General features: G+C 36.3%; 1 protein-coding gene across 4 annotated transcripts in view; it reads right to left on the bottom strand.

Moving 5' to 3' along the window:
• FOXN2 (forkhead box N2) overlaps positions 1-24,188 on the bottom strand; it is a 97,683-nt gene that overhangs the window by 16,271 nt on the left and 57,224 nt on the right. For all 4 annotated transcript variants that reach the window (XM_037807032.1, XM_037807035.1, XM_037807034.1 and 1 more), the window contains exon 3: positions 5,236-5,360. In XM_037807032.1, the coding sequence (XP_037662960.1) occupies positions 5,236-5,360 (125 nt within the window). The remainder of the gene's footprint in view (positions 1-5,235; positions 5,361-24,188) is intronic.

Here is a 24,188-nt window from a genome sequence, read left to right on the forward strand (position 1 = left end):
TAATGAGGTTATTTGCAGAGTTGGCTTAGGGATTCAGGCCACATCTGAGCAACAAAAGAGGTTTTCTGGGGGTGACTCTTGGGCATATTTTTAAGTAGGCTTCGCTTTGCTACTGGAAAGATAAGATTCATAAGGGCAAGCCTCTAAATTGAGTCTTGGCTTATTAAATTGGAAGCCCTTATTGCTTAAGAGAATAGCAGGAATTCCCCAGGTGGGGAAGTTCAATAGTTCCACATTTTTCCTTGGTCTCTCAAGGAGACTTTGCAAATACTTTTTTGTTTTCTGCCTAAAATATTCTGGGATGTATTGGGGTATTACATTAGCCTCAAAGAATAACAAGAACTCATTCCCTATTCTAGATTCCATGTAATTACATTGTAAAATCACTTTTAACATCGAAACACATAATAAAGCTAAAAAATATAAACATGAAAATGCAACACAGTATAGTAAAATTGTGGTGGTTTACAAAAAAAATAGTGCCAATTCTCCAATTTAATCTTTAATTTAAAAACAGCATAGCTAGGAGAAAGAAGATGGCGGCATAGAGAGGAGTGGAAGTAAGTTAGTCCTCTGGAACAACTAATAAACAACCAGGAACAAGTAGTAAATAATCTGGAATAACTGTGGGGGGACAAATGTGACTGTCCACACATCATACACCAACCTGGATTGGGAGGAATGCCTGAGATCGCAGCATAAAATCTGTAAGTAAAACTGCGGACCTGCGCCGAGAGACCCTCCCCCATGGCAGCCCGAACTGCAAAACCTCATTGTGATAGAGAGCAGCACTCTCCGAATAAGAGAATATACTTCAGTCCAGCTCCAACTGCGGTTTTGATTAACAAATGTGGACTGCTCAATACAAGCTACAAATCCCCAACAAGCAGACAGAGGCTTTTAGTGACGACTGACCTTAAAGAGCTGGCAGACTTCTCTGTGCCAAGAGGGGGAGCCCAGAGGATGGGGTGCTATCTCTGGCCAGCAGGTGAAGCTGGGGGGACCATGGACTAGCCCTGAAGGGGGACTTTCTGTCCCTTTTTCTCCCTCTCTCAACCTGGGCGGCTCAGTGGAGAAAGCTGCAGCCCATTTTCAGCTCTCAGTTCTCTGACCCAGACAAGGGTGGAGATAGCAGAGTCAGAGAGACAAAGAGCCTTTAAAAATGCAAATGAGCACTCTCTTTAGGGGTGTATATTCCCTAAGAGGAAGGAGGTGGTGCCCAGCCCCATTACCAGCCTCCCATTCAGAACCAGACCCCAGAGCCTGTGGGAAAACAGCCAAAACAGAAACTAAGGACTAAGGGGGTCGCACCTCCTTACACTACTCAGGAGCTACAGGCTGACAGGTGCCACCCGATGGGCAGGTTAGGAAAAGTGCAGTGGCTTGAGGCCTCACAGGGTGTGTGAATCTTCCAAGACACACCCTCAGGGATAACTGATACTGAATATTGCCTCCTTCTGAGATCTGAGTCTGTTCTGGTCTGGGAATACCTGACTGCGGTAAGCAAGGAAACTGGATGCCTAGACAACAGAAAACTACAACCTACACTAAGAAAAACAAAGTTATGGCCCAGTCAAAGGAACAAACTTACACTTCAACTGAGATACAGGAATTGAAACAACTAACGCTAAATCAATTCAAAAAGTTTACTGAAGATATGCCAAAAGAGATGAATTGTATAATGAAAACACTGGGCATACATAAGGTAGAAATAGAAAGTTTGAAAAAACAATGGGCAGAATCTATGGAAATGAAAGGCATAACACAAGAGATGAAAGACACAATGGAGACATACAACAGCAGATCTCAAGAGGCAGAAGAAAACACTCAGAACAAGACACCTGAAAGCCTACACACAAAAGAACAGATAGGGAAAAGAATGGAAAAATATGAGCAATGTCTCAGGGAATTGAATGACAACATGAAGTGCGTGAATGTACGTGTCATGGGTGTCACAGAAGGAAAAGAGAAGGGAAAAGGGGTAGAAGCAATAATAGAGGAAATAATCAATGAAAACTTGCCATCTCTTATGAAAGACATAAAATTACAGATCCAGAAGTACAGTGTACCCCAAACAGAATAGAGCTGAATAGGCCTATACCAAGACACTTAATATTCAGATTATCAAACTTCAAAGACAAAGAGAGAATCCTAAAAGCAGCAAGAGAAAAGTGATCCATCACATACGAAGGAAGCTTAATAAGACTCTGTGTGAATTTCTCATGGAGGCAAGAAGGAAGTAGTGTGATATATTTAAGATACTGAAAGAGAAAAACCACCAACCAAGAATCCCGTATTCGGCAAAACCATCCTTCAAATATGAGGGAGAATTTAAAATATTTTCTGACAAACAGACAATGACAGACGTTGTGAACAAGATACCTGAGCTACAGAAAATACTAAAGGGAGCACTACAGACAGATAGGAAAAGACAGGAGTGAGAGGTTTGGAACACAATCTTGGGTGATGGTAGCACAGCAATGTAAGTATACTGAACAAAGATGACTATGAGTATGGCTGAAAGAGGAAGGTTAGGAGCATATGGGACACCAGAAGGAAAGAGGAAAGATAAAGACTGGGACTGTATAACTCAGTGAAACCTAGAGTGCTCAACAATTGTGATAAAATACACAAATATGTTTTTACATGAGGTAGAACAAATGAATGTCAACATTGCAAGGTGTTAAAAATAGGGTGGTATTGGGGGAAAAATACAATCAATGCAAACTATAGACTATAATTACCAGAAACATTGTATTATGCTTCCTTTAATGTAATGTAACAAAGGCAATATAACAAAGCTAAATGCATATAAGAGGGGGACATAAGGGAGGGGTATGGGACTCTTGGCATTGGTGATGTTGTCTGACTCTATTCTACCTTAGGTTAATGCTATCTTTTCTTTTTTTGGTTCCTAGCTGTCATTTTTTTTTTCTTTTCTCTTTCTTTTTCTTGTGTCTTTCTACCTTCTTTGACTCGTCCTCCTTCTTTGTGGAAGAAATGGAGATGTCCTTATATAGATAGAGGTGACGGTGGTGAATACATAAAAACATGACTATACAGGGAACCACTGTTTGTTTACTTAGGATGGAATGTACAAGGTGTGAACAAAACTGTTTTAAAAAAATGGGTTGATGAAGAAACCTTGAGGACACTATATTGAGTGAAATAAGTCAAACACGTAAGGACAAATATTGCAGGGTCTCACTGATATGAACTAATTATAATATGTGATCTCACAGACATGAAATATAAGTTAACAGGATATAGAACGAGGCTAAAGAATGGGGAGCAGTTGCTTATCATGAGCAGAATGTTCAACTAGGTTGAACTTAAGTGTTTGAAAATGGACAGAGGTGACGGCAGCACTTTATGAGAATAACTAACAGTGCTGAATGGTGTGTGAATGTGGTAGAAATGGAAGCTCAGAGTCACGTATGTCACCAGAAGGAAAGTTAGAAGTTAAAAGATGGGAATACATAAAACATGAATCCTGTGGTGGGCAATGTCTTTTGATTAACTGTACAAATATTAGAAATCTCTTTCATGAACTACAACAAATGTATGACACTATAACTAGAAGCTAATAATAGAGGGGCACATAGGGAGAAAAGTATACCTATTGCAAACTATATACTACAGTTAGTACTATTTTAACATTCTTTCATCAACAGAAACAAATGTACTATATCAATACTATGAGTCAATAATGGAGGGGAGGTGGTTAGGGGTATGGGAGGATTTAAGTTTCCTTTTGTGGTTTTTTTGGTCTTTATTCCTTTTCCGGAGTAATGAAAATGTTCTAAAAATACAAAAAAAATTAATTGTGGTGATGGATGCATAAATGTATGATGGTACCATGGGCAATTGGCTGTATACTTTGGATCTTTGGATAATTGTATGGAATGTGAACAATCTCAATTAAAAAAAATAGCATAGCTGAATAAAACATATGTAACCATCAACAGAACTTCCCATTAATTTCTAAATTATTATTTCTTAAACTAGAACACCTCATGAGCATTAATGTTAACTAATAAAGAAGCTATCAACTCCCAAGCATGGAGGATATAAACTCTGATAATTTTCCTAGGTTTAATTTCATAAGGATAAACTACTCAATAGTTCTTTTACAATGATCCTTCTAATCTACCAAAATGGTAAACAAGCTTAAAAGTTCAAAGAGTGTATAATCATTGAATGTTACTGACATTTTGACTGTAGCCTTATTAACTTTTTATAGCATTTCAACTATTACTCCTCCTGTATGACTTATCTAATATAATTAAGAGTTCAAATTAACCATTGTATATGAAATGTTGATAACTGTTACAACTGGGAGTTCATTAAATCTCCTTACTTTTGTTTGTGTTTGAAAATTTCCACTTACTAGTTTATTTAGAAGCTTTTAAATTTTTTCAAAAAACAACCCATTATAGACTACCCTTAAAGTTATCTTAACAAAATCTAGCATTTTTCAACTCAAATGAATATACATAATAGAATTTTTAAAGATTCTGAAGACTTCTTTAGCAGAAGGAAACAAAATCAGATTTAAGGAGGTCATATTTTCAGATTTGACTTAAAATGAGAAAGCCATAAGATCAAGAGGACTTTGAAAACAAAAGCCAAGGAGAATTATAAGGAAATGCATTATGATTATGTTTACTGGCAAAGAAAAGAAAACAATTCAAACAAAAAAACCTCAAAGCATTATTTCACTTGTCAAACATTTTGAAATTTGAGAATTGAACCTAATTTTTAAATATTAAAAGTGTTATGGAAGAGAGAAAACTTAAAATAGGAAAAGAATTCTAAATGTGAACACAAAAATGTTACAATGACAACAACTGTTAATCATGTTATTTAAAATTATTAAATACACTTTTTAGTCCATGGCTTTAGGTAAGCATTAGTACTGCAGACAATTAAAATGATTTAACCTTTTGTAACTGAAATCATATACAACTTTCTTTGGCCTTTAATTATACTATAATCATAGTATTAGCTACATTTTCTAGACTTATTTTCTCACCCATCCAATTTCCTCACTGTTTTCCAGAAATAGAAAAGTTAGACTTCAAGTAAAAATGCTTAAGGCTAATGTCTTATCCACAAATACTCAATACAATAAAAACAAACAAACAAAAAACAAACCCACAACTTTAAGTTTCCCCATTTCACACAATGAAATCTTATAAATCACCACTGGCAATTATATGGAAGATCTCTTACGTTTGTGGAGATGCAGGAGGAGTGTAAAATGTTAATGCTGAGGAAAAAGGTTGCTTCTTCAGTGCCTGCACAAGATTCGGTTTATATTCTGGATCCACACACCATAATGAACCTTTTCCATTAACCTAGAATAAAATATACAAGAGTTAATGACCTGGAAATTTTGGACATATGCAATTAGTGTTTGAATGTTTTTAGTACGTGTGTGTGTCTGTGTGTGTGTGTGTGTGAGCCCAGATAGTACCTTTCAAGTACAATGCAAAGGTTGAAGTGAGCTTGCTATATCCATGCGCTGTAGTGATTAAAAGCTCTAGAATGAGACAGGTTGAGTTCTTATCTCCATCATTCCTACAGAGCTGCTGTGTGACCTTGGGAAATTTCCCTAACCTCTACTGTTCTGTGGTATTATTTGTTCATTTGTAAAGTAAGGACAATAACAGTATCTACCTTAGAAAGTTGTTTCGTGGACTAAATTAGAATGGGCAAAGTGCTCTGCACAGTGCCTGGGACATGGGATCACAGGACTGCACATTCCTGGACATGCCATTCACATCAGAATCTGTGAGAATGGCACAGCCTGGAGCTGTGCAGTGAATAACCCACATGGCCATACGAGGTGGCTCTGCCCATGGTAAGATGCCAACAAATGTTAGCCATTATTACAATTATTATTATAGAAAACCAAAAAAGAAAACAAAGAATTAAAGTTTTTGTTCAGCAATATTTCCCCAAAATGATAAGCAATAAGGTATTGGTCATGCATCGAAGAATAATTTTAATTTCAATAGATATTTTAAACAGTTATTAATGACATTAACAGTAAATTTAAAAAGTGAGCAATTTAATGAAAAGCATGGCAATAATTACAAAGGCTAGCAAGGCAAATAACTGAAGAAGGAAAAACACTCCTGTAAAAGATTTAAAAAAAAAAGGAAGAAGCATCATCCTTTGCCTCAAGATGGTTAAGTTAACAACATGTGAGGGACTTCTGGATAATACGGCAGTGAGCACACAAGTCCAGGTTCCCAGGAAATTATCAATACAATCGAAAAATAATGGGATTTGCATCAGTGTTATATACTGGAGAAACCAGAAATGGTTTCAGCTGAAGGGCATATGGGACATGCCTAACAAAGGAACAGCTTACCAGGAAGGTGAGCAGACAAGATGCCTGGAAGAACCTCACTTATATTACCTAACTTGCAGGGTAAAGGCCAGGCTATTGAAGGGCTGGAGGGGGCACATCCATTGGGGTAAATAAAAGTTCTTTCCCATAAAGGAATGGTTTAGTTGAAGCCATGTTTGCAGTGTGAAAGTTGAACTATATATAAACATGTTGCTATCCCTTTGAAGCATGTTTCTAAGTATCTAGGTATCTATGTACATATCTTCTATGTATATTACATTTTCATTTCCACTACCTGAGGTATCCAGTACAAATGACAATTCAAATACTTCTACATTGCTCCCAGGCAAGGACTAAGCACAATGGGGTTACAAAAACCAACAAGACACTCCTCTGACAGGCAACCTTTGCCTGGGGACTCCCCCTCAGTTTGGCCAAGACCAGCTCAGAACCATAAAGCGCTTTCTATCCAATCCTTCCTCCCTGCTTTCCTTTCACAGATTGTCACATAGGCATCACAGTCTGAAAGCTCTTCTTATTTTCTGCAATCTCTCCCTAATAAATCTCTTGTACATAGCGACCACTTCTCAAACAACCTGAAATGACACGGTAGCCTAACAAACCTGAAGTAGGGCCTAGATGAATGGTATCAAGTGGTTCCACAAACCTTTAGGTACAAGGTGTTTATGTGACAGAAGTCTAAGGCAGCTGTGTTCTTCAAACTACTTTCACATGGACATAATCTATACAACTGAAATGCGTTCATGAAGTTTTAAAATCATTACCCAATTTTAGTCAACCAAAAGTGCATACTCCATATTCTGTGAACAGCAGCTCATAAGCAAATCTGACCCAGGCTAAAATCCAGGAAATAGATGAAGTTATGATGCATCTAGATAGTGTCCCACTAGATTATAGTTTCTTCTGGTCCACCACTTGTTCTGGTGACCACAGTTTTACACAAATGTGATTCTGGACATTTGAGGAAGTCCAACTCGCCTATCACCAAATTTTTTACCTCCAAACACAAGCACTGGTACTACTGCCACACTGGACTGTTTACAAAAAAATGAATTACAGTCACAGAATAATCTCATTTCCTTGAATTTTCCTTTATTACCAATACACCATATATTTATTGGAAAAGATCTTTGTTAGACATCTTAGAAGTTCCCAGTAACAACTCTGGGAGATTTATCAGGTGCCAGAAGGTCACATGTCAAGAAAGGAATGCATACTGGCACTTATTACCAATTTAGGATGACTTAGACGACTACGCCAATCAAAGAGCAGGAACAAGTCTCTGGCTAGTTTCTAAACAAGGTAACTGTGCCAGTCACAGTATATAGACTCTGCTTCAGTGAGCTTCTGGCTGCTACACAAACACATAAAGACATGCTTCAGCACAGATGCAAAACACTGCTCCCTCAGACTGTTAGTAAAATCTATTTTTTTCCCTATTAACTTGGCCTGAAAAATTGAGACATAGTTGTTCTCAATTTCTGACGAACACTCTTTCAATTTCCAACTTTGGATACTGTCCACCCTCTATGAGAATGAGCAGAGGAGGGAAGGGGAAACTCCAAACCTACAAAAAGTGGTTACAGTTCAAAGAAGGAACTACCTTGAAAGAACAGAATTAATATTTTTTTTTTAAAGAAAGAGGGTAGTGTAGATTATATGAGGTTAGAAGGAAGTCATGAAGAGAGAACAATCTCAGATCAGAGAATCCTATGCCCAGATATTATCAAATTAAAATTGTGTAGGTTATCAGGGTTTGGGGTAGGGTAGGGAATGGGCAGTTAGTGCTTAATTGGTAAGGGATTTCTATTTGGGGTGATGGACAACCTATGCTAATGGATGGTGGTGATAGTAACATGACATTGTGAATATAATTGATACCACTGAGTTGTACACATTAATGTGGTTAAAATGTGAAATTTTAAGTGATTCATATGTTACTAGAATAAAAAGTAAAAAACAAAACAAAACCACAGGGCTATACAACACAGTGAACCCTAATATAAAATATGGACTATAGTTAGTAGTACAATTATAATAATATTCTCTCGTCAATTGTATCTAAGGCACCACACTAATGTAAAATGTTAACGGGGGAACATATATGACAACTCTATTTTTGCATGATTTTTTCTGTAAACCTCCAACTTCCCTAATAAAAAAGTCACTATATGTAAATCACCATTAAAAATGAAAACTGCAGTGGCTGTTCATCACCCTCAAAAAAATAAATGAGAGAACACACACTAGTGAACATTTTAAAATGTCAATGATTTTTTTAAAAAACCTGCAAATATCTAGGAAGAAAAATAGGTTAATCACTTATAAATTAATGGTTAGAATATCAATTGACACAACCACTTTGAAAAGCTATTTGGCAATACTCAGAAGCCAAGGATGTAAATATTCTATAAAACAGTAAGTCTACTTCTAGAAGTACTTCTGTTTTTTTGAGCAACTCTCAAATCTGTAAATAGACATATAAGGATATTCATTGCAGCAATGTTGCCAATAGGGGGAAAAAACTATCAAACTTCATTACAGAAAGGGATATATATAAGCTATGGTTAATTTATACAACGGAATATTAGAATAATTTTAAAAAGTGAGACCTATGGTTTTTAGCCTAGATAAATCTCAAAAACAATGTAAAGTTAAAAAAACACAACTGTATTTGCTCTCATGTCAACTTTTAAAAGGCCACAGAGCAATGATACTGTTTAAGACTCATGCATCTATAGAAAAAGTATAAAAAGATGCATAAAAAAAAGACTTCAGAATAGTGATTATCTCAATGGAGGGAGCTATTCGGTAAGAGTTTGCTAAATACATTGTTTTATTCCTTTAAAAATAACTGAAATTAACACAGTAAAATGTTAAGATGGTAGGCACATGTGTAACTGGTATATTATTTTCTGTATTTTTCTGTATGTTTGAAAACAATTCAGAATTTTTAAACCATTTAAAAAAAAACTCTATTGATTCTACAAGGGAAAAAAACTTAGTCTCAGATCAGATTTCTCCCTTGCAACATTAATTCCAAAATATAAAGGAGCAACACCTCCTGAATTTGGTAGGATTCAATAATTCTATAACTTGCCAAATTGGTATTTCATGCATCAGGGCAACATCTCATACAAGTAAGGGCTCAGAAAACATTTGATCCTATGTACTTCTTGAAAAAAATAATGACTTGAATAAATACTGCAGCCAAATGAGACATTAAAAAAGTTCAAGATTGGCGCCGAGTTTACGTAAAACCAATTAAACATGGTAAGGTCTCAATAATTGGAGAAAAACAGGTTCATCACCATCCCACCCCTGTGTCTACCTTTCAAAAGTAAACACAGGATAAAAAGAGTACGTATACTTCTCCAAAGAAGTAGAGGGTAAAAAAGAGAAAAATATAAAATAAAACCCCATAACGACATAAAGAAACACAATCAGCCAGAATAAAAGCCAGGGAGCAAAGTAAACCAAAAGAAGGAAGTGAAGGTGGGAAAAATGAATGATCAATATGACAGAAGACCAAATATATCAGTTATAAAAAACAACGCGATAAATGTGACGAACAAAGACTTTTAGATTGGATCAAAATACTATGTCAACTACACCCCATTTGTCAGAGACAAACCTGTAAGAAAACACAAGAAAGCTAAAAAATATATTGGGAAACAACACAAAAGGCAAACAAAGGGAAGCAGGATAGGAAATACTGATGACAGAATTCAAAGAAAAAGGCATTTTGTACTAAATAAGGATGACTTTATAAAAGGTACACTCCAGTCACTAGCATTTACAAGCTGAATATATCAAGCTAGAAGCATTAATAATAGAAAGTGATTTATAAACCAAAAAATATAATAGAAAACTAATACACTACTTAATCTTTGTCAAAACATGTATATATATTCACAAAATATAGGGTTCAACTAATATAATCAGCATTTCTTAAAGGGTATTTGGCAGAACACTAGTTATCAATATACCACACACAGATACATATACAATAATAAATTTTAAAGTAATTAAGAAAAGTAATTCCTTCAAATGGCTTTAAAAAATGGTGCATATGTTACCACCGACTTCTTGGAAGGCCATACTACATTATTAGCAGATTAAGGGATCTAAATCATCCTACAATAATTAAACACATTTTATGTAGTTTCCCAAAGTTATTTGACACAGAACTTCTCCCATGTAAGACTTGAGGAACTATTTTGACTAGGCCACCAAAAAAAAAAAAAAAAAAAAAAAAAAAAGAAATTCCCTAATATTTTATTTTATTTATTTATTGTATTTTAAAGATCACAATTTTAGGCCCTGGCACATGAAGAAAAAAATATTCAAAATTCTCTGATCACTTGGAAATTTATAAACACTCTTGCATCAACAAGATATTCAGAGGTGATGTCATCAACATGGCAATGTAAGACAGCCACTGAAAACATCTCCCCAGAAATTCAGCGAAAAAAAGGACAAATCTCACTGGCTCAGAACTGTGGAGGAAGGGAAAGATTGAAGAAAGATCCCACAAATGCTGACTCGAAGAAAGAGAAAAATATCAGATAGGAAACTTCTGTCCTGGACTGGCCAGTCCTCTCCTCCTCCCCTCACTTGGTCCCATACAGCTCAGGAAGTGCCAGGGACAGTGGCCGGGATCCCTCTCACCAGGGACACAGACTATAAAATCTCTCACAATAGTGAGAGATCCCCACCTATAACCAGATACAGAGACCCAAGCCCACAGGGATCCATGGCAGTACTCAAACCACTGGGGAAGGCGGAATACAAAAGGGCAGCAAGGAAGAACTTCAAATAGAGGCATAGGGAAGGACCTGCAGAATCCTCCCCCAAAACAGCAAGCAGCCACACATAAGCTGTCTGAATCAACTGTTTGGGTACCCAGGGGACAGGGGAAGACATTTCAAGGAAGAGGTCAGTGAGGGACAAAGAGTCTGAGAAAAAGTGGACTGAGACTGTGTTTCCAGCCCTGGGTCCTGGTGCCCCTCTCCCACCCATGAGAGAAATAGCAGTGGGAGGTCCAGTCCTTGCCTGGGGGACAGCTAAAAACTGGGGCAGCTGGAGGAAGCTGATGCTCTCTAAGTGTCTGGAGGTCCTCTCTTAGCTCCTCCGGGGCAAACTCTGGGCTTCATCTCTTAGCTTAGCATCTCCAAATATCTGGTGGAGATGCTAAGCTAGGAGAAGCAGCCCAGAGTTTCATCAGTTGTCTCCAAAATGTCTCTGGGTGTTTTTTCTCTAGGCATCTCTCAGCTTTCTTCAAAATGTCTCTGCCTTTTATCCTCTCAGAGGGCGCCAGTAAACTACATAAGACCCACCTTGAATGGGTGCAGTCACACCTCCATGGAAATAATTCAATCAAATAGCCCACCTTCAACTGGGTAGGTCACATCTCCATGGAAACAATCTAATCAAAAGGTCCCATCTACAATAGGTCTGCCCCACAAGATTGCATTAAAGGACATGGCTTTTTATGGGGTACATAACAAATTCAAACCAGCACATTCCACCCTCTGGACCCCAAAGCACAAGTGCCATCTGCTGGGAAGGCTGGAAAGTCCAGCTTTTCAGAGCCTCTCCAGACTGTATCCCAGGCCCATTGGAGCTGGTCTACACCCCCTGCACAGGAACCTGGCCCTGTTTTGGCTAAGAAACACAGACAACCTAGCCATCAAAGCAGTGCCCTAACACAAATCCAGGTCTTGCGGGACAGTGAAAAGCAGATCACTCCTAGGCCAGCTGTTGGCCGTATGGAAAGGCAGCCCGAAGCCTTTCCATACAGGAGCCCGGGAATCACCAGACACATTGTGCCTAAGGCAGAGTCTCAGCTAGGGTACCAAGTGCCCACCCCCTACCCCCAGAGTCAGCAGCTTCCAGCGCACATGGAGAATGGTGGCCTTTACTTGATTGTTGACTGGTTGGGCCAGGCCCAGTGCACTGCCACAGTTGGGGAGGCAGGGTTGTGGGGAAGAGGTGGCCCAAGTGCTCTATCCGTTGGGAAAATAGGGAATGTGCACTCTGGCAAAGTGCTTTTCTGACCTTCAACTCAAACTCAAGCAACTAAAAAATCTTAGACAAAGCAAGGGAAGTCAACTTTCAAAATAAACTTACCAAGATAAACAAATGCCTAGAAATCAAGAAAAAATCACTAAGCATGTGAGGATGCAAGAAGATACGGCAAAGCTAAATGACCAAATTAAAAAGCCAGAGGAGACACAGAATTTGGAACAAGTCAAAGATGTTCATACAAATCGAAATATCTTCAATGGGTTTGCTAAAGACATAAAGGATATCAAGAAGACACTAGAAGAGCATATAGAAGAATGTGAAAGAATAGAAAATAGCAGATTTTATGGAAATGAAAGATACTGTAGATAAATTAAAAATTTACTAGAGACACACAACAGGAGACTTGAAGAGGCCAAAGAAAGAATAAGTGAACTAGGGGACAGGAAACTGAATTTGAATGTATCTAAGAACAAATGGCAAAAAACGATGTAAAAATCTGAATTGGAGTTAAGGAAAATGATGGACAACACAAAGCACACAAATATAAGAATCACTGGTGTGCTGGTTTGGATGTATTATGTCCCCCCAAACGCCATGTTCTTTAATGCAATCTTTTGGCGGGGGGGCAGATGCAATAGTGTGGTTAGGTTGAAATCTTTGGATTAAATTGTTTCATGGAGATGTCACCCACCCAACTGTAGGTGACACTTTTGATTAGATAATTTCATGGAGGTGTGGTCTCAACCATTCAGAGTGAGTCTTGATTAGTTTACTGAAGCCCTATAAGAGCTCAGACAGAAGCCCAGTGCCGCAGCTGAGAAAGACATTTTGGAGATGGCCATTGAAAGCAGGCTTTTGCTGATGCTTTGGAGATACTCACCCAGAGTATGCCCCGAGAAGCTAAACACAGAGACATTTTTGGAGAATGCCATTTTGAAACGCAATCTGGGAGCAAGCAGACGCCAGCCACATGACTTCCCAGTTGACGGAGGTATTCCAGATGCCAACTGCCTTTCCTCAGTGAAGATACCTTATTGTTGATGCCTTAGTTTGGACACTTTTATGATCTTAGGACTGCAAATTTGTAACTTAATAAGTCCCCTTTATAAAAGCCAATCCATTTCTGCTATTTTGCACAACGGCAGCATTAGCAAACCAGAACAATTGGTGTCCCAGAAGGAGAAGAGAAAGGTAAAGGGCTAGGAAGATTATTTGAGAAGATAATTGGGGAAAACTTCCCAACCCTTATAAGACATAAATATGGAAATCAAAAAAGCCCAATGAACTCCAAATAGAATAAATCCAAATAGACCCATTCCAAGACACATACTAATCAGGCTGTCAAATGATGAAGAGGAGAAAGCAGCAAGAGAAAAGCAATTCACTATACTATACAAGGGAAGCCACATAAGACTAAGTTCTGACTACTCAATGGGAAACCATGGAGACAAGAAGGCAGTGGCAGGACATATTTAAGATTCTAAAAGAAAATGAACAGACGTAACCCTGTGCAAAGGGGGGGAGGGAGGATTCTAAAGGAGAAAAATTGCCTTTCAAGAATTCTTTATCCAGCAAAGTTGTCCTTCAAAAGTGAGGGAAATTAAAAAATTTTCAGACAAATCAACACTGAAAGAATTTGTTAACAAGAGACCTGCCCTGCAAGAAATACTAAAGGGAGTTCTGTCAGCTGAAAAAAAAAAAAAAAAAAAAAAAGACAGGAGAGAGAGGTCTGGAGGAGGGCACAGAATTGAAGAGTATTAGGGGAACTTAAAGGATAAAAAGAGAGAGAGGAGAAAAAAATAGATCTAACAAAAACAAAAGGATAAGATGATAGATTCAAGAATTGCCTTTACAGTCATAACTGAATGTTAATGGACTAAACTCTCCAGTTAAAAGAGACAGATTGGCAGAATGGATTTAAAAATATGCTCCATCTATATGTTGTTCACAAAAGACTCATCTTAGACTCAAGGATACAAATAGTTTGAAAGTGAGTGGATGGAAAAGGATATTCCACACAATCTGTAACCAAAAGAAAGCAGGAGTAGCTATACTAATATCAGACAAAAAAGACTTTAAATGCAAAGATGTCATAAGAGACAAGGAAGGACACTACATATTAATAAAAGGGACAATTCACCAGGAAGAAATAACAATCATAAATGTTTATGCACTCAACCAAGGAACTCCGAAGTACATGAGGCAAACACTAGCAAAGCTGAAGGAAGCAATAGACATTTCTACAATAATAGTGGGGGAATTCAACAGACCATTCTCTTCTATGGATAGAACAACCAGACAGAGGATCAGTAAGGAAACAGAGAACCTAAACCATGTGATTAATGAATTAGACCTAACAGACATATATAGATCATTACAGCACGAAACACCAGGATATACAATTTTCTCTAGTACTCATGGAATTCTCCTGGATAGAACATGTGCTTGGGCACAAAACAGGTCTTAATAAATTTAAAAAAACTGAAATTATTCAAAACACTTTCTCTGACTGCAATGGAATGAAGCTGGAAATCAATAACCACCAAAGAACTAGACCTTTCACAAATATATGGAGGGTAAATAACACACTCTTAAAACAATCAGTGGGTCAAGGAAGAAATTGTGATAGATATTGGTAAATATCTGGAGACAAATGAAAACAAGAATACAACATATCAAAACTTATGGGATGCATCAAAGGCAGTCCTGAGAGGGAAATTTATTGCCCTAAATGCCTATATTAAAAATGAAGAAAAAGCAAAAATTTAGTACTTAACTGCTCACCTGGAGGAACTAGTGAAAGAACAGCAAATTAACCCTAAAGCAAGTAAGAGAAGAGAAATAACAAAGATTAAAGTGGAAGTAAATGAAATGGAGGAAAAAAAAAAAAAACAATAGAATCAATAAAACCAAAAGTTGCCTCTTTGAAAAAATCAATAAAATTGATAGGTCCTTAGCTAGACTGACAAAGAAAAAAAGAGAGAGGATGCAAATAAACAAAATCAGAAATGATAGGGGGGTCATTACCATGGACTCTGAAGAAACAAACAAAAAAATCATAAGAGGATACTATGAACAATTGTATACCAAAAAACTAGACAACTTAGAGGAAATGGATAATTTCCTAAAAACACATGCTATTTTGACTCTGGAAGAAACAGAAGACCTCAACAAACCAATCACAAGTAAAGAGATTCATTCAGTTATCAAAACCTTCCTACAAAGAAAAGCCCAGAACCAGATGGCTTCCAGGGAATTTTACCAAACATTTCAAAAAGAACTAACACCATTCCTGCTCAAACTCTTCCAAAAAAACAGAAGAAGAAGGAACACTACCTAACTCATTTTATGATGCTAACATCACGCTAATACCCAAACTGGATAAAGATACTACAAGAAAGGAAAACTACATGCCAATCTCCCTCATGAATATAGATGCAAAAATTCTCAAGAAAATACTTGCAAATTGAATCCAACAAAACATTAAAAGAATTATACACCACAACCAAGTGGGGTTTATTCCAGGCATGCAAGGGTGGTTCAACACAAGAAAATAAATCAATGTAATACAACACATTAACAAATTAAAAGAGGAAAATCACATGATCATCTCGATTGATGCTGAATAAGCATTCAACAAAATTCAGAATCGTTTTCTGACAAAAACACCTCAAAAGGTAGGAATCAAAGCTTCCTCAATATGAAAAATGGCATATATGAAAAACCCACAGCCAGCATACTCAACAGGGAGAGGATGAAAGCCTTCCCCCTAAGATCGGAAATGAGACAAGGATGCCCCCTGTCACCGCTATTATTCAACACTGTGCTGGAAGTTCTGGCTAGAAAAATCAGGCAAGAAAAAGAAATAAAAGGCATATAAATCAGAAAGGAAGAAGTAAAACTCTCCTTACTGGCAGATGACCTGAGCCTATACTTGGAAAATCCCGAGAATTCTATGACAAAGCTACTTGAGTTAATAAACAAATTCAGCAAAATGGCAGGATACAAGATTAATGTGCAAAAATCAGTAATGGTTTTCATACACTAGCAATGACCCTCTATTACTACTCCTTGTATTTTTATCATACACTTGTTCTAATTCATGAAAGAACTTTTTAATATTTGTACAGTTAATCATAGACAATGTCTACCACAAGATTCTATACATTCCCATGTTTTAACTTCCAACTTTCCTTCTGATGGCATACAGGACTCTAAACTTCCCCTTTCAAACACATTCACACCCCATTCAGTACTGCTAATTATTTCCGCAATAACATGCTACCATCACCTCTATCCATTTCAAAACATGTAAGTTCAAGCTAGTCAAACACTCTGCACATATTAAGCAACCGCTCCCCATTCTTAAGCCTCATGCTACAAACTGACAACCTGTATTCTATATTTTATGTCTATGAGCTTACATATTATAATTAGTTCATATCAGTGAGATCATACCCTATTTTTTTGTGCCTGACGTTTTTCACTTAACATAATGTCCTTAAGATTCATCCACATTGTCGCATGCTTCAGGACTTGATTCCTTCTTATTGCTGAATAATATCCCATCATTTGTATATACTACATTTTGTTTATCCATTCATCTGTTGATGGACACTTGGGCTGTTTCAGATGATATATCGTGGTTTTGATTTTCATTTCTCTAATACTAGTGAAGCCGAGCATCTTTTCATGTGCTTTTTAGCTATCTGTATTTCCTCTGGAAAAATGTCTATTCCTGTCTTTTGCTCATTTTTTTAATGGGGTTGTTTGTCTTTTTATTGTTGAGTTGTAGGATTTCTTTATATATTCTGGATATCAAACCCTTATCAGATAAATGGTTTCCAAATATTTTCTCCCATTGAGTTGGTTGCCTTTTCACCCTTTTGACAAAGTCCTTTGAAGCACTGAAGTATTTGATTTTGAGGAGTTCCCATTTATCTATTTTTTCTTTCACTGCTTGTGCTTTGGGTATAAAGTCTAAGAAACTACCACCTATCACTAGATCTTGAAGATGTTTCCCTACATTTTCTTCTAGGAGTTTTATGGTACTGGTTCTTATATTTAAGTCTTTGATCCATTTTGAGTTAATTTTTGTATATGGGGAAAATGTACCTATTGCAAACTATGGACTATAGTTAACAGTAATATTTTACTATTCTTTCATCAACAGTAACAAATATACCACACCAATTATGGGTCAATAATAGAGGGGATAAGGAGTATGGAAGGAGTATGAAAATGTTCTAAAACTGATTATGCGGATGTATACACAACCATATGATGATACTGTGAGCCACTGATTATATATACTTAGAATGGTTTGTAAGGTGCGTGAATATATCTCAATAAAATTACATTAGAAACTATAATTTCAGATTATCTAGTAAATAAAGGATATGAGAAACATCATTATGTCAAAATCTAATGTGTCCAAAGCTTTACTTACAGATAAATTTATATCTTCAAATATTTTCATTATAAAATAAAAATTAAAATATCAGAAATGGGCTTTTATCAAGTCTAGGAGGAAGGAAAAAGAAAATCATAAAATTATATAATGTAACTACATTAAAATAAAATCAATAAAATGATAAAACAGAAATGAGGAAAAGTATTCTTTAAAGTTAATCAACTTTAAAGTATTCTTTAAAGTTGATAAAAAATTCAAAAGATAGTATTGTATGTAAAAGACCTATACAAAGAAAACTACATAACTCTACTAAAAGAAATAGAAGGGGACCTTAAAAGATGGAAAAATATTCCATGTTCATGGATAGGAAGACTAAATGTTATTAAGATGTCAATTCTACCCAAACTCATCTACAGATTCAATGCAATCCCAATCAAAATTCCAACAACCTACTTTGCAGACTTGGAAAAGCTAGTTATCAAATTTATTTGGAAAGGGAAGATGCCTCGAATTGCCAAAGACACTCTAAAAAAGAAAAACGAAGTGGGAGGACTTACACTCCCTGACTTTGAAGCTTATTATAAAGCCACAGTTGTCAAAACAGCATGGTACTGGCACAAAGATAGACATATAGATCAATGGAATCGAATTGAGAATTCAGAGATAGACCCTCAGATCTATGGCCGACTGATCTTTGATAAGGCCCCCAAAGTCAATGAACTGAGTCATAATGGTCTATTCAACAAATGGGGCTGGGAGAGTTGGCTATCCATATCCAAAAGAATGAAAGAGGACCCCTACCTCACCCCCTACACAAAAATTAATTCAAAATGGACCAAAGATCTCAATATAAAAGAAAGTACCATAAAACTCCTAGAAGATAATGTAGGAAAACATCTTCAAGACCTTGTATTAGGCGGCCACTTCCTAGATTGACACCCAAAGCACAAGCAACAAAAGAAAAAATAGATAAATGGGAACTCCTCAAGCTTAGAAGTTTCTGCACCTCAAAGGAATTTCTCAAAAAGGTAAAGAGGCAGCCAACTCAATGGGAAAAAATTTTTGGAAACCATGTATCTGACAAAAGACTGGTATCTTGCATATATAAAGAAATCCTACAACTCAATGACAATAGTACAGACAACCCAATAATAAAATGGGCAAAAGATATGAAAAGACAGTTCTCTGAAGAGGAAATACAAATGGCCAAGAAACACATGAAAAAATGTTCAGCCTCACTAGCTATTAGAGAGATGCAAATTAAGACCACAATGAGATACCATCTAACACCTATTAGAGTGGCTGCCATTAAACAAACAGGAAACTACAAATGCTGGAGGGGATGTGGAGAAACTGGAACTCTTATTCATTGTTGGTGGGACTGTATAATGGTTCAGCCACTCTGGGAGTCGGTCTGGCAGTTCCTTAGAAAACTAGATATAGAGTTACCATTCGATCCAGCGATTGCACTTCTCGGTATATACCCGGAAGAGCGGAAAGCAGTGACACGAACAGATATCTGCACGCCAATGTTCATAGCAGCATTATTCACAATTGCTAAGAGATGGAAACAACCCAAATGTCCTTCAACAGATGAGTGGATAAATAAAATGTGCTATATACACACGATGGAATACTACACAGCAGTAAGAAGGAACGACCTAGTGAAGCATATGACAACATGGATGAACCTTGAAGACATAATGCTGAGCGAAATAAGCCAGGCACAGAAAGAGAAATATTACATGCTACCACTAATGTGAACTTTGAAAAATGTAAAACGAATGGTTTATAATGTAGAATGTAGGGGAACTAGTAATAGAGTGCAATTAAGGAAGGGGGAACAGTAATCCAAGAAGAACAGATATGCTATTTAACGTTCTGGGGATGCCCAGGAATGACTATGGTCTGTTAATTTCTGATGGATATAGTAGGAGCAAGTTCACAGAAATGTTGCTATATTATGTAACTTCCTTGGGGTAAAGTAGGAACAGTTTGGAAGTAAAGCAGTTATCTTAGGTTAGTTGTCTTTTTCTTACTCCCTTGTTATGGTCTCTTTGAAATGTTCTTTTATTGTATGTTTTTCTTTTGTTTTTTTTGTTTGTTTGTTTGTTTTTAATTTTTTTTTCCATACAGTTGATTTAAAAAGGAAGAACAGGTTAAAAAACAAACAAACAAACAAACAAAAAAACCAGGAAAAAAATATGTAGTGCCCCCTTGAGGAGCCTGTGGAGAATGCAGGGGTATTGGCCTACCCCACCTCAATGGTTGCTAACATGACCACAGACATACGGAACTGGTGGTTTGATGGGTTGAGCCCTCTACTGTAGGTTTTACCCTTGGGAAGACGGTTGCTGCAAAGGAGAGGCTAGGTCTCCCTATAATTGTGCCTAAGAGCCTCCTCCCGAATGCCTCTTTGTTGCTCAGATGTGGCCCTCTCTCTCTACCTAAGCCAACTTGAAAGGTGAAATCACTGCCCTCCCTACTACGTGGGATCAGACACCCAGGGGAGTGAATTTCCCTGGCAACGTGGAATATGACTCCCGGGGAGGAATGTAGACCTGGCATCGTGGGATGGAGAACATCTTCTTGGCCAAAAGGGGGATGTGAAAGGAAATGAAATAAGCTTCAGTAGCAGAGAGAGTCCAAAAGGAGCCGAGAGGTCACTCTGGTGGGCACTCTTACGCACAATTTAGACAACCCTTTTTAGGTTCTAAAGAATTGGGGTAGCTGGTGGTGGATAACTGAAGCTATCAAACTACAACCCAGAACCCATGAATCTTGAAGACAATTGTATAAAAATGTTGCTTATGAGGAGTGACAATGGGATTGGGAAAACCATGAGGACCACACTCCACTTTGTCTAGTTTATGGATGGATGAGTAGAAAAATAGGGGAAGGAAACAAACAAACAAACAGACAAAGGTACCCAGTGTTCTTTTTTACTTCAATTGCTCTTTTTCACTTTAATTATTATTCTTATTATTTTTGTGTGTGTACTAATGAAGGTGTCAGGGATTGATTTAGGTGATGAATGTACAACTATGTAATGGTACTGTGAACAATCGAATGTATGATTTGTTTTGTATGACTGTGTGGTATGTGAATATATCTCAATAAAATGAAGATTAAAAAAAAGCAGTGTATATAAAAAAAAAATAGTATTGTAAAAAAACTAAAATTAAGGCTGAGCTAGTCAAACGAGACAACTGAAGGAAGACTTCAGGAATTGTGACACTACCTGCTAAGCCTTCCTTTAGGATCAATTTTTCTTACTTAGTTAACTGAACATCCCTACTTACACATTCTAACCGAAAGCCCAACTATAGGCTGATTTCCACAAACGTACCACACCCACATATAAGCCACACATAGAACTCCACTCAAAGAGGAGACCCAACAGTATTCTCATCCCACTAATCCAGAGCTAAACACCACTTTTATAGTGATTAAGAATGAAAGCCTTTGAGCCAGATTGCCTAGTTTGGAATCCTGGCTTTGTTACTTAGTAGCTCTGTAACCTTAGAGAAATTTCCATCTTTTTCTTTGTGTTTTAGTTTTCTCAAATATATCTATAAAAAAGTACCTACTTCAAAATTCAAAATTACTGTATCATACAAATTAATTCATGTAAATTCTGCCAGACACATTAAATAAAGATTGGTTACTACTATAGCTATGTTTCGATTAGTTCGTTTTCTTTTTAGTTTTTAAAATTGTTCTTTATTTCTTCCAGTCCAATAGTATGCAAATTCTTTTTTCTGCCTCTATTCTACTTCATACTGGAATTAAATTTTAATAAATATTTTTGAAGACATGTTTTTCCTCTACGAATGCCAAAAGTTAAATTTATAACTATTATAACCTGGCCTCTTCCTACCACAAAACTTCTTTAGACTGCTAACTCACAAGATTAGTGAGATGCAGACTGTTAATAATTGTTTACTTATGCCTCTTCTACTTTAAAAATCCTTAACATATAATCACATTTTACAACTACATTATTAACAATAATTTAGAGAACAATAAAATTTACTTGTTCACTATTCCCCCATCTTTTTATCTTGTATAAAATACTATATGATATAAACTATTATAATTACTGAAGATTTAATATGATGATCTCCAGAATCCTACCATTTCCAAACTCTTTTTCAAGGTAATATTAGTCTATTATCAAGAATCTTTAATCTATGAATATCAAATCAAATTTTCATACCAGCATGGCATAATGAAAGAACACTGTTCCACAGGTTTAAAAACTAAGGTCATAATCACTGCTCAGTAACTGGCTATATATTACTGGGCAAGTTATTTATTTCCAAAGTCAGTCCTCTCATCCACACTTTATCCATAAAATAAAACACCAATCCAATCCACTTCACTGAGTTGTGATGAGATTCAAATAAGGTAATTTATAAGTAAGTGACATAGAGCTATAGCTGCAAAATGTTAAGTGAATACTAAGGGATTATTCAGAAATTGGTATATAATAGGGGTTTACTGAATGCTGGCTAGATAACAGTATATTTCTATTCTTTTACTTCAAAGAAATGAGGGAGTTAAAAAATCTACAATAACAAAAATCAATTAATTATGAACAAAAGAAATGCTAGATAGTAAAGAACAAAGGATAAACTAAATTTAGAAGGAAAAAAAATCCATGTCTGAGAAAAGTATAGTTATTGTGTGTAAGCCAGTTTTTAACATCCTAGTAACTGAAACATAGGAAAAGAAAAATTAGGGGTTTCAAATAACACTGTCATATAGAAAGAAACAAACCAGTTTATCAGGTGAAACATTTTTCTGGCCCTCAGCAACAAGATATCATCTGAACTATACTTATCAAGTATTTGAAACTTTTTTCAGCTGAAGTTTTACAAATGCGTTTTTTGATTAAGAGAGAAAATTTCTTAGACTAGATATACATTCAGTCACTTGGCCCAACTGTTAAATGTGTTTTGATAACAGGAAAATAAAACTTTAAAATGTTTTCATCCACAACATTCTTTTCCCCAAAGCCAATTTAATTTCATATAGAAAAGACACACATGAATTACTTTTCTTATCTTGACTAAGACAATTGTTTTAGTAATTCTAGTCATCTTCTACCTTAGTATTCCTGAGACTACACTCCAAGAAAGCTGATGTTTACTCAAATTCTATCATGAGAAGACTACTGATTGCTTAGATCACAGTAGAATTGCTATCTACTTGAAATAGCAAATTGAAGAACTGATAATGAAAACGTGGAGTTTCAGGGCAGTTAAGTATGTTGAATATAGTCTCAACTAACAGTCTGGTTTATGTTTCCATGGCAGCACTTCCCTTCTCTGGGTCTGTTCATGAACTATCAGTAACAAGAGATAAAGCTATGTATTTGCTAATCTATGGCTTAGAGTCTACAGCAAAAAGCAACTTATTTAAAACTAATTCTCACTTTAAAACCTTGCTTGTTTACTGTATTTAGATGGCAGAATATACATGAGTTTTATATGTTAAATACTGTTTTAAACTAAATTTGCCTATAATAAGACAAATTTTTTGTGCAACGGAAACAGGAAATGTGCATGTCTCTTTCACATATTTTGCATTTTGGAACTCAAAGTCTTCTGAGTTTATTTGGCAGAAAATCACTGAAGGTTTTGAAGAGGTGAACATATTAACAGCTGAACTTTAAAATTATTTATGTTAATGGAGGTTTTAAAGAATAGATTGGGAAAAGACACAATGTCTACTGTTCCTGAAACGTTTTAGGTACTTGTCTGTACATTTTAATCGAGTTGCCACCTTTACTAACTTCTCAGTGTTTTTTAGAGTAACTGATTAAAAAGAGCTTTAACAACTCCTGTTGATAACAACATGAGCTTTTAAAAATAATAACATGAACTTTTATAATGTGGTTAGCATGAATGTTTTTCCTGTTATTCAGTTATTAAAGCAAGTGATCGCTACCCAAATGCACAGACTAAAATTATACCAAACCAGACAAAATATTTCATTCCTTGTTTCCCAGCTAAAATCTTACAGTTATAGAATTATTTAGGCTTGGCTTTATAAAAATTTAGAAAAATAGATGTAAGACTTGGGTGTTAAAGTTTAAAGCATAAAAAAACACACCAAGTCTAACACTTGTAATTTTAAAATCTTGAGGCGACAAATACCAAGCCAAAAATTTTGGTCTTGTCTTTTGAGAGAAGTAACTATGGTATGGATGATAGGGGGAAATAAAGAATCTAATCAGCAGGTACACCAACCAGCTGGTTGGGTATCATTATCACTGTATAATTTGATCTAGACCTTGCCATCTTGCCACCTTCTTAAGATTATCATCTCTAGATAACAGTCATGCCTCAGAAAAGT

Source organism: Choloepus didactylus, chromosome 17 (assembly GCF_015220235.1).
Source record: "Choloepus didactylus isolate mChoDid1 chromosome 17, mChoDid1.pri, whole genome shotgun sequence".
NCBI classification, from domain to species: Eukaryota; Metazoa; Chordata; class Mammalia; order Pilosa; family Megalonychidae; genus Choloepus; species Choloepus didactylus.